The sequence below is a fragment of the Salvelinus sp. IW2-2015 genome, linkage group LG17, assembly GCF_002910315.2.
Source record: "Salvelinus sp. IW2-2015 linkage group LG17, ASM291031v2, whole genome shotgun sequence".
Lineage (NCBI taxonomy): Eukaryota > Metazoa > Chordata > Actinopteri > Salmoniformes > Salmonidae > Salvelinus > Salvelinus sp. IW2-2015.
Window position 1 is genome coordinate 2916697 of NC_036857.1, and position 12379 is coordinate 2929075.

The following is a 12379-nucleotide window of genomic DNA, read 5'->3' on the forward strand; positions in this document are numbered from 1 at the left end:
CTACTCATCAGATTTACTACTGACACTACTCTGTAATCATATACATGTCTACTCATCAGTATACTGTCTACTCATCAGCTATACTGCCTACTCATCATATAATGTCTCTAGCTCTATCCAGATAATGTCTACTCATCAGTATAATGTCTACTCACAGTATAATGTCTACTCATCAGTATACTGCCTTCTTATCCAGTATACTGCCTACTCATCAATATACTGTGCCTACTCATCAGTATAATGTCTACTCATCAGTATAATGTCTACTCATCAGTATACTGCCTACTCATCAGTATACTGTCTACTCATCAGTATACTGTCTACTCATCCAGTATACTGTCTACTCATCAGTATAAATGTCTACTCATCAGTATAATGTCTACTCATCAGTTATAATGTCTACTCATCAGTATACTGTCTACTCATCAGATAATGTCTACTCATCAGCATAATGTCTACTCATCAGTATAATGTCTACTCATCAGCTACACGCCTACCATCAGTTATAATGTCTACTTATCAGTATATGTCTACTCATCAGCTATAATGTCTACTCATCAGTATTAATGTCTACTCATCAATATAATGTCTACTCATCAGTATACTGCCTTCTTATCATGTATACTGCCTACTCAATCAATATTACTGTCTACTCATCAGTATAGATGTCTACTCATCAGTATAATTGTCTACCTCATCAGTATACTCTCTACTCATCAGTATACTGCCTATCATCAGTTACTACTCATCAGTTGATCTACTCATCAGGTATACTGTCTACTCATCAGTATATGCTACTCATAGTATACTGTCTACTCATCAGTATAATTCTACTCATCAGTATATGTCTACTCATCAGTTATAATGTCTACTCATCAGTTAATGTCTACTCATTCAGTATAGATGTCTACTCATCAGTATAATGTCTACTTCATCCAGTATAATGTCTACTCATCAGTGATACTGCCTACTCATCAGTATTACATGTCTACTCATCAGTATAATGTCTACTCATCAGTCTATACTGCCTACTCATCAGTAACTGGTCCTACTCATCAGTATACTGTCTACTCATCAGTATACTGTCTACTCATCGAGTATACTGTTACTCATCAGTATACTGTCTTTACCTCATCAGTATAATGTCTACTCCAGCGTATTACTGTCACTCATCAGTATTAATGTCTACTCATCAGTATACTGTCCTACTCATCAGTATTTTACTGTCTACTCATCAGTATACTGTCTACTCATCAGTATAATGTCTACTCATCATGTATACGTCTACTCATCAGTATATTATGGTCTACTCATCAGTATACTGCATCTACTCATCCAGTATACTGCTCTACTCTCAGTATACTGCCTAACTCATCAGTATACTGTCTACTCATCAGTTATAATTGGCTTCTCATCGTATTACTTATACTGATGAGTAGACAGTATACTGATGAGTAGGCAGTATACTGATGAGTAGACAGTATACTGATGAGTAGACAGTATACTGATGAGTTTACATTATACTGATGAGTAGACAGTATACTGATGAGTTGACATTATACTGATGAGTAGACAGTATACCTCCACAGCTTATTACTGAGTGACTGCCCTTGACTGTCTGATTGTACAGTTAGTCTTCTCCCTCTCTAGTGATGTTAACCCGGACACAAAGAACTGTCTCCTGTATACCCACGACTACGTGGTCTCACACAGTTCCAACTACATCATCAAGTTTGCAGGCGACAATATTATGCCTGAGTACCAACAACGACGAGGCGGCCTACAGAGAAGAGGTAGGTACTCTGACGTCGTGGTGCTAGGTAAGCAACCTCTCCCTCAACGTCAGCAAAACAAAAGAGCTGATTGTGGACTTCAGGAGGAACCAGGCTGGGCACGCCCCCATCCACATCAACGGAGCCGCCGTGGAGACGGTCAAAAACATCAAGTCCCACATCTTCAAGGAGCTGAAATGGTCAAACAACACGGACACCGTAGTGAAGAAGGCACGACAGCAACTCTTCAACCTCAAGAGGCTGAAGAAATTCGGCCTGTCCCTGAGAGCCCTCACAGTGTTCTACAGGATCATCATCGAGAGCATTCTGTCAGGCTGCATCACAGCCTGGTACAGCAACTCCACCACCGCTGACCACAAGGTACTACAGAGGGTTGTACGCTCAGCCGAACGCACCACTGGCTGCACACTGCCTGTCCTCCAGGACAACTACAACACCAGGTGTCACAGGAAGGCAAAGAAGATCATCAGGGAACCCAGCCTGACCTCCCCACTTTCACGGCCTGTTCTACCCCCAAACATACATTTATCCACTGGCCCCTGCACACCCTCACCCCCCAATGAACATTTTCTTGTTAGTCACTTGTCACAATCTTTGTTTACACACTTTGCCAATTTTAACTGCAGCAACTGTATATACTTTAACTAATTGTAAATATACAGTATATATATGCAGACAAGACAAGGTGCTGTCTTGTGATCTTTCTATATTCTATTATTTTACTTGGTATTATTACTAGTATTATTACTATTATTAGTTCTATCATCAGTACTATTACTACTAGTAGTATTACTAGTAGTATTACAAATATTATTGCTATTACTATTATTACTAGTAGTATTACCATCAATAGTATTGCTTTTATTATTATTATTACTGGTATTACTAGTAGCATTACTAGCATTATTACCAGTGTCATTACTATTATCAGTACCACTATTATTACTATTATTACTAGTAGTATTACCATTACTATTATTACTACTAGTATTACTGGTACGCTTACTAGTAGTATTACCAGTGTCACTACTATTATTAGCGCTAGTATTAGTATGATCGCTATTATTACTAGTATTGTCACAATAGTAACTATTGCTATTACTAGTAGTATCATTGCTACTAGTATTACTAGTATAATTACCAGTATTATTATTGTTACTATTATTACTGGTATAATTACTAGTGTTATTACTATTATCGGTACTATTATTGTTACTATTACTATTATTACTTATATTATTACTAGTGGTATTACTATTACTGTTATTTACTAGTATCACTACTATTACTAGTACTATTATTATTACTATTACTACTATTACTGGTGCTATTACTGGTATCATTACTATTATTATTATGACTACTACTAGTATTATTACTAGTATTGTTACTGGTATTATTACTGGTATTATTAGTGCCATTAGTATTACTATTGCTATTATTACTATTATTAGTACTGCTATTATTACTATTACCGTTATTACTTGATTTATCAATAGTATTATTACTACTATTATCACTAGTATTATTACTATTATTAGTACTATTATTGGTGCTGTTATTAGTACTATTACCAGTACTAGTATTGCTACCGGTATTATTACTATTGTTAGTACGATTATTAGTGCTATTGTTATTACTTTTACCATTATTACTAGTATTATTACTAGTAATATTACTATTATTAGTACTGTTAGTATAACTATTATAAGTGCTATTATTATTATTGCTGTTGTCATTATTACCGGTATCATTACTAGTATTATTACTAGTATTATTACTTGTATTATTACTTGTATTATTACCAGTATTATTAATATCACCAGTTATTACTTTTACCACTACTACTAGTATTATTACTAGTGTTATTACCAGTATTGCAACCGGTATTACTGGTATTATTACTAGTATTATTACTATTGTCAGTGCTATTATTATTACTATTACTATTATTACTAATATTACTACTATTATTAGTACTATTATTGCTGTTGTTATTACTATCACTATTATTACTATTATTACTACCAGCATTGGTACTAGTATTAGTACTTTTACTATTATTACTTGTGCTATTACTAGTATTATTTACATTTACATTTAAGTCATTTAGCAGACGCTCTTATCCAGAGCGACTTACAAATTGGAAAGTTCATACATATTCATCCTGGTCCCCCCGTGGGGAATGAACCCACAACCCTGGCGTTGCAAGCGCCATGCTCTACCAACTGAGCCACACGGGACCCACACGGGACCATATTATTACTGGTATTATTACTGGTGGTATTACTATTATTATTACTGTTACTCGTGTTACTTGTATTATTACCGGCATCATTACTAGTAGTGTTACTTGTACTATTGCTATTACTACTACTATTATTACTTGTAGTATTTTTTCTTATTATTACTTGTATTGTTACTTGTATTATTACTAGTGTTATGACTATTATTATTGCCTATTAGTACTATTATTATTGCTATTATTAGTACTGGTATTTGTAGTATTACTATTAGTACTTGTGTTATTACTAGCATTATTACTATTATTACTATTATTACTTGTATTATTACTGGTATTATTACTATTGTTTCACTCACTTATCTTTGACCTCCATTGATGGAGATTGGAGCGTAAGAATTTCATTGTACACCTCAATTACTGTACATCTGTGACTAATAAACTCTGATTTGATTTGAACACAGAACCCCAGAGGATCAGTGCCACCTCAGATGCTTCCTAAAAAGCTGTTTCTTTGTGGTTCGTTCAGAGATAAACAACTGGCTGTGGAGCTGAGATTTCCAGGTCAAGGTGGTTGATCACCATCAAAACTGTTATAGACGGTGAACATCCTGTCAAAATCCTTACCGTACAGATGATCTACTCTGTTAGACTGAGAGACATGAGGGTGCCAGGCTGGGAGGGAGGGAGCAGGGAAACAGCTCTGTTAGTCACAAAGCCAGTCTGGAGACCTGCTGGATTCACTACAGACATGTCCGATAACATCGTCCCACGAACTGATATACAGACTATACTGCAGCCAAAACCAAGAAGAGACCTGGGAGAGAAAACAACCCCTCTAGGTTTATAAATAGCTCAGCAGTCCTGTTAGTAATGGGTTTATAGATCCCTGATCTCACTCTGGGATTGTAAATATTGGATTATAGTGACTTCAACTGCTGAGAAGAAACAGAGTAAAGACTACTCAGGGCTCAACCTGGTACATTAGTAAAGATGGGAATTCAATCTCTCTCAATCTCTGCCTCCTCCTCCTCTATCACCTCTAGTCCTTAAATCAGCAGAATGTCTTCTCATATTCTTCTGTCCTCCACTGGTGTGAAGAGAGATTAGGATACTGAAATGTGTCTGCAAGGAAGATGGACCACTTCTTCACCTCCTTCCCCTGGCTACGGCTATTAAGGAAAGTTACAGGAGATATTTACAGTTCAATTGTTTTCAATCATATTTGGCATCATAGAGTGTATGCTCTTAGGGGAAAAAATGGTTCTTCGTTTGTCCCCATAGGAGAACCCTTTTTGGTTTCAGGTAGTCAAACCCTTTGGTGGTGAAGCAGGTAATACTTTTTAGTGATGAACATTTTAGTGGTGAAAGGGTTCCATGTATATGGATATGGCTCCCGAGTGGCGCAGCGGTCTAAGGCACTGCATCTCAGTGCTAGAGTTGTCACTACAGACACCCTGGTTTGAATCCAGGCTGTATCACAAGCGGCTGTGATTGGGAGTCCCATAGGGCGGTGCACAATTGGCCCAGTGTCGTCCGGGTTTGGCCGGTGTAGGCCGTCATTGTAAATAAGAATTTGTTCTTAACTGACTTGCGTAGTTAAATAAAGGTAAATATAACACTTAGAACCTCGTATTTGTGAAAGGGTTCCACTTGGAACCAAAACAATAGTAATTTCAGAGGTTTCTCCTATAAAGACAATTGAAGAATACTTTATGGTTCTAGGTAGCACCTTCTGTTCTAAGAATGCATTCAACACACAGTTACTAAATACACTAGTCTGCCATGCACACAGTACTGTATGTCGGTAGGTACAGCTGCAGTCTGACAGTAAACCTTCAGCCTTTTCTTTTTTCCCAAAGCTTTACCCACAGGCTATTCTCTCCTCTTACGGTAGAATGAAGAATTTGTTTAAAATCAAACAAACACACATAATACAACTAAGGATTACAACCACCGTCGGCATAGCAACCCCATGAACTGCAATGATTACATGGGGTAAAATCTCTGTGAGGAGGGGTCATCCTGGAGTGTTATATGTGTTATGTGCAATGATGATCATATTTGCCAGGATTCAATTTTGGTGTAGCAAGTGACCCTTCATAATTGCAGGACTGACTCCGGTGGATAGATTTAATCAAGGGGAAGTTTGGGATGAAATATTAATGACTCTCAATGTGACATTTGGTTATTTTAAAAGCCTTTGAAACTGAAGATGACTGATCCCCACAATGTGCTTTATTCATCCGTTTTGTGTTGTTGGCAATCACAGTGACATGACATTCTTATGCAGATTTAGTGGAACTGCAGCAGAACGTGCTGGTGAAAGGAAGGGGTTCCAGAATGGAGAGAGAGCATGAGAGATAGAAATAGAGAGAGAGAAAGCGAGACAGAGAGAACAGTAATCTGTCTAATTCTGAAGTAAATACAGTCATTACTGGCCAAGAACAAGCTCCAGTTAGTTACAAGCTACAGTTAGTTACAAGCTCCAGTTAGTTACAAGCTACAGTTAGTTACAAGCTACAGTTAGTTACAAGCTACAGTTAGTTACAAGCTACAGTTAGTTACAAGCTCCAGTTAGTTACAAGCGCCAGTTAGTTACAAGCTCCAGTTAGTTACAAGTTACAGTTAGTTACAAGTTACAGTTAGTTACAAGCTCCAGTTAGATACAAGCTACAGTTAATTACAAGTTACAATAAATGATACCATGGCAACAAAACTGTCTCCTGAACAGAAAAAGCTTCAGAGCAAAAGCTTTAGTGTTATTTTGTTTCATCACAAGGCTGAACAAGTGCTTGATCTTATCAGTCCATCCCAGCACTTTGGAGCCTCTGCTAAAAGCATTAATGTAGGTATATTTAACCTTTTACTATTCACTCTTCCCTATTGTGTTGAACATACTTTAGATTAAATACTGTATTCTGTACATTTGAAATCCAAACGTGAACACGTGAAATAACCTGGATTGTCTGTATATGACCATAAGGTAACATTTGTTCATGTGAATTCCTCACCTGCAATCCCCCATCCTCTTTGTGTTGCAAGAATGCATTGGTGGCCCCTTTTTTAGCCATTCGAATCCTTGCCTGACGCACTTTCTGGAGAATGGAAAAGAATTGGACAGAAATGCCTGTGTCAGCACTTGTTCCACATACAACCCAGTGAGCAATATCTGGGGAATAGAAACCAAACTCCCATTTCACAAGACAGTGTGTTTCCTCGTAGCTTTACAATAGGCTTTTTTGCCTGACAAGCGCACCTTGTTATGTGAAGGCAGATTGCTCCTACTTATTTATCACTCATATCACGCGATACAGCAGAAGAACAACAATGTGACACACACATGATAAGAATGACATCCCGCCTCTCTCTCTCTTACCTGCTGTGCCCTCATCTTATCTGCCCGTTGGTTCTGGTGGTAGATCCTTGCGAAGTTGGAGACTATGACAGGCACAGGTAGAGCAATCACCAGCACGCCACTGAGGGAGCAGATGGAGCCAAATATCTTGCCCGCTATGGAGTCTGGAACCATGTCTCCATATCTGAAAACAGCGACAACAAGCCAGCGGGGGGTTAATGTGAGCAACGCTTCTCTCGGGTCATTACGGGGACTAGTGCGACGGAACAGTTGTATCTCAACATCACAGTATAGACAGACAGAAAGAGGTACAAACCAACGGCTGTGAGTGTAAGCGTGTCAATCGTCCTGCCTTGAATTTCAAACAGTTAAATAAAAAAGAAATGTGGCAGAAATAGATGGCAATTACAGCACTCTACCACCAGTGAGAAAACATATTCAAATTGGAAACTCATAGGGTGAGAAGAGAATGAAATCAACTGAAGCATTCTCTTACTACTGACTCACTGTGTAGTGAGACTTCAATACTGTATATGTGTAGTGAGACTTCAATACTGTATGTCCATTGTGACAAGTCTTCACTGTGCATGTATGAACATTTTATTTATAATACATTACTTGTCAAAATTCAGAAACTTATCTTTGTAATTGAACACCTCATTAAAGAAAGGCTGATTAGGGAGTGTACGTTGTTTATAATAAGGGTTACCTGTACAAAATCAGACCTCTCTGAAATGAGAATGGATGGCCCTCCCTTTAGCAAAATATATTCTAACTAAACCTTCACTGAACGCTTAAAAAAAAAAAAGTGAACATCACCTATACCCAAAAGAATAATAAAAACATAAAGTGGATAGCAGAGAACATAACTACCACTTACCCTCACTTCTTGGACAGACCAGAAACTTCGTCCTGTAAGCATTACAACGCATTCATTTTGCACAGGGCTGCGGACCAGAAGGTTGTGGGCTATCAGACCACAGTACACAAAAGTAGGGATGGAAATATATTTTTTATAATAAAAAGAATTGCATGAATCTATCATCGTATTTGCAGGTCTGAGATTTATTTTTTATGCCTTTTATAAAAATGTCATGCAATTCTATGTCATTTCACATGACTAGACACATTAGCAGAATACCACACAAATTACCAAAACTTCAAGCTAAGAATGGACAGAGAGAGAGGCCGATGAGTTAATCTTATCATATTTCTCCAATGCCAAGTAAGCGTGTCTTGTTTGCAATGAAACGGTCCCTGTTTGCAAATAATTAAATCTGAGACGTCATTATGCATGGTATTTTAAAAAGTTAGTTTTCTTATTTAACCAGGCAAGTTGATTAAGAACAAATTCTTATTTACAATGACGGCCTACCGGGGAACAGTGGGTTAACTGCCTTTTTCGGGGGCAGAACGACAGATTTTTACCTTTTCAGCTCGGGGATTCAATCCAGCAACCTTTCGGTTACTGGCCCAACAGTCTAACCACTAGGCTACCTGCTCTGTCTGTGGTGGAAAGGTGTAGGCCTACTGACGCAGAAGAATGAAGCTTTGACTGCTGGCTACTCTTCTTCTGTGGTTTAACCCAACGAGAGAAGGTCACAAGTGTTTCCCTAAAAGTTGTATTGGTTTAAACATCTATTTTTACAGAAAGTTAATAGCGCAATCAATTGATAGCGACAGAATTAGATTACTTTCCAAGCAAAGTACATTTTTGTCTCCTTGGCTATAAAAGATTGTAGCTCAGCCAATGAACGTCATAGAAACGTAACACAGGTTGTAGCTCAGCCAATGAACATCATAGAAACGTAACACAGGTTGTAGCTCAGCCAATGAACGTCATAGAAACATAACAAAGGTTGTAGCTCAGCCAATGAACATCATAGAAACATAACACAGGTTGTTAGCTCAGCCAATGAACGTCATAGAAACATAACACAGGTTGTAGCTCAGCCAATGAACGTCATAGAAACATAACACAGGTTGTAGCTCAGCCAATGAACGTCATAGAAACGTAACAAAGGTATCCCCATATGAATTCAGTCACCTCTTTCCTGGGTATTTTACAGCTTGTTTCTAGCATAAAGCATCACGGACAAAATCGCTGTTACCGATCACGTTATATAATTGGATCTGTTTAATTTCAGCACCACAATGTAAGTTACTAGAATCTGGCTTACTGTGAGGTCAATAACTCCGATAAATATATCATGGGAAAGAAACATATTGTTTTTATAAAAATATATATTATAGTATTAGCAAGCTATCAAAGTTGACCTCCGGTCCTCCTTCTCATCTTTACACGCTCTCTCTCAAACTGAACAGAACATAGGCTAGTCTTCGCACACGATATAGAACTTTTTGGACGAATATATATTTTTTAGGAAGAAGCCTTTGACTGTCCTCCTGAACTGCCACTATAGGCCTACATAGCACAGCCATTGGTTAGGTAGCACAAAAAAAAGTTTTGATCAGGAAGAGCAGAACGTGGCACAGGGTTAGAATTAGGGGTTCAACAAGGGTTCTTCTAAGATCCTCAAAGTTCTTTGAAGAACCTTGGTGTTCTTGACGATGAAAATTGCCCCCAAAAGGTTCTTCCAAGAACCCTATAGGAGGTGGGGTTCATCGAGGAACCTCCTTAGTTGGGGGGGTTCTTGCAGGAACCTAACTGCCCAACTGAAACATTTGGATTTGAAAGAACAGCAGGTGCAGGAACTTAACTGAAAAATGTAAGGATCTCAATTTAAGGTTTGTCCCTTGTACGATCTAAATTGATATTGTTTTCTAATGACACCATCAATCTTTACATATTTGCTCAAATCTTTCTAAAACAGAAAATGAACACAATTCAATGGATATCAATCAACAAAGAGGTAAGAATATGTATGCTATAAGAATATGTTGAAGGCTAGCTGTATTGGGTGCAGATGACTGAACTGCTCACTTTTGTGTCTGTAGGTATACGAGGAGGCATAAAAAGGTATGTCAATTGGCAATGTTACGCAGATACCATGAACCATCTTCTTCCCTTAACTCTTCAATGAAAATGGACAAGGTATGTCCACAATACCGTTTTTTTCATTCTTATTTACCACAAAAACCAAGGTATGAATATTGTTGAGTGCATGTTTTGTTGATCATCTGTATAGTTAAACATTTTTGGATTCACAGACATCACCCTCCCTACACCTCTGATGAATATAACAGGAAACCTGTTCGATCACCATGCACTGTAAAATCATTCTGGCTGTGGATACGGAGAACATCAACACATTAACATCAACACACCAGAGGATATGTCCATTGGACTTGGGGCTCTGCTGGGAGTTTACCTCATATTGGGATTTTTTTATTCTGCTTTGCCACTAAAATCATAATAAACACCGACAACTAAAATGTTGTGTTATTGTTGTTATTGTTATGCATATTATTATTAATAATAATAGGGGAGGGGGGTAGTTAAAACATTTACCCCAAAAGGTTCTTCAAAAGGTTATTCCAGGATAAATCAAAAGGGGTTCTTTGAAGAACTTATAGGGGTTCCCTAACAGGTTTAATGTGAAGAACCCCTAAAGGATACTCCAGGAATCTTTTATTTTTAGAGCGCATTGCAGTATGTAATGCAGCTTAGTTTTATTTACACCATCCCAGCAGCTTCTCCGAGCATGCGCTTTGTATAGCCTAGCCTACAGCCTATAGGCTATGGATCATTTGATTGAGACCACACTAAATAGCCTATAGGCTATGGATCATTTTACTGAGACCACACTAAATAGCCTATAGGCTATGGATCATTTTACTGAGACCACACGAACTAATGTGTACTGATTGTTGTTACATACTGTAGTACTACTATGTGGTCTGATTGTTGTTACATACTGTACTACCACTGATGTGGTCTGATTGTTGTTACAATATCGTAAGTACCATCTGTGTTGGTCTATTGTTGTTACACTACCGTAGTACCTACTGTGGTCGTGATATTGTTGTTACAGTACGTAGTACCACTGTGTGTCTGATTGTTGTTACATACTGGTAGTACCACTGTGTGGTCTGATTGTGTTACATACTGTAGTACCCACTATGTGGTCTGATGTTGTTAATATGTAGTACCACTATGTGGTCTGATTGTTGTTACATAGTGAGTAACCACTGTGGGTGTCTGATTGTTGTTACATTACTGTAGTACCACTATGTGGTCTGATTGTTGTTGACATACTGTAGTAACCACCTATGTGGGTCTGATTGTTGTTACATACTGTAGTATCCATGTGTGGTCTGATTGTTGTTAATACTGTAGTACCACTATGTGGTCTGAATTGTTTTGACGCTCCAAGGTGCTGACGACAGTGCCGAACAGCTGCCATATGTGTCTTACTGTATGGAGTTTCTTTGTGCATTTATTATAAATGTTTATTTATTTTTTTTACCCTTTTTCTCCTCAATTCGTGGTATCCATTGGTAGTTACAGTTTTTGTTCCATCGTCGCTGCAATCCTGTACGGACTGGGAGAGTTGAGGTCGAAGAGCCGTCGTGTCCTCCGAAACACGAACAAATACTCGCTTAACCCAGAAGCAGCCGCACCACAAGTGTCTTAGGAAACACCGACACCTGGTGACCGTGTCGCGTGCACCGCGCCGGCTGGCCTGCCTGCCGAGGGAGTCGGAGAGCGTGATGGGAACGAACTGGGGAAGGACACAGAGAACTGTCGCGGCCAAACCCTCTCCTATTATAACTTGGACGACGGCTGGGGGCAATTGTGCGCCGCCTCTGGGTCTCCCTCGTGTCGCGGTGCCGCGAGCGCGACAAAGTCCTGCGGATCGAAACAGGAATTGTATGTGACGGCAGAGCTAGCAATGTCGATGCTAGTGCCGTTGACGTGAGGCGCCTCTCAGGGAGGCTCAAGAGACTGTTGTGATAAGCGAACTGGCTTCTTGGGCGTTAGGTTTATAATTAAGGGTTAGGGTTGGGTTAAGGTTAGGGTTA

General features: G+C 38.7%; 1 protein-coding gene across 1 annotated transcript in view; it reads right to left on the reverse strand.

Moving 5' to 3' along the window:
* Window positions 1–12379, reverse strand: part of LOC111976390 (A-type voltage-gated potassium channel KCND1-like) — a 78881-nt gene that overhangs the window by 8144 nt on the left and 58358 nt on the right. The window contains exons 2-3 of the mRNA XM_024005191.1: window positions 7415–7577; window positions 7050–7133 (exon numbers count right to left, since the gene is read on the reverse strand). Of these exons, the coding sequence (XP_023860959.1) occupies window positions 7050–7133; window positions 7415–7577 (247 nt within the window). The remainder of the gene's footprint in view (window positions 1–7049; window positions 7134–7414; window positions 7578–12379) is intronic.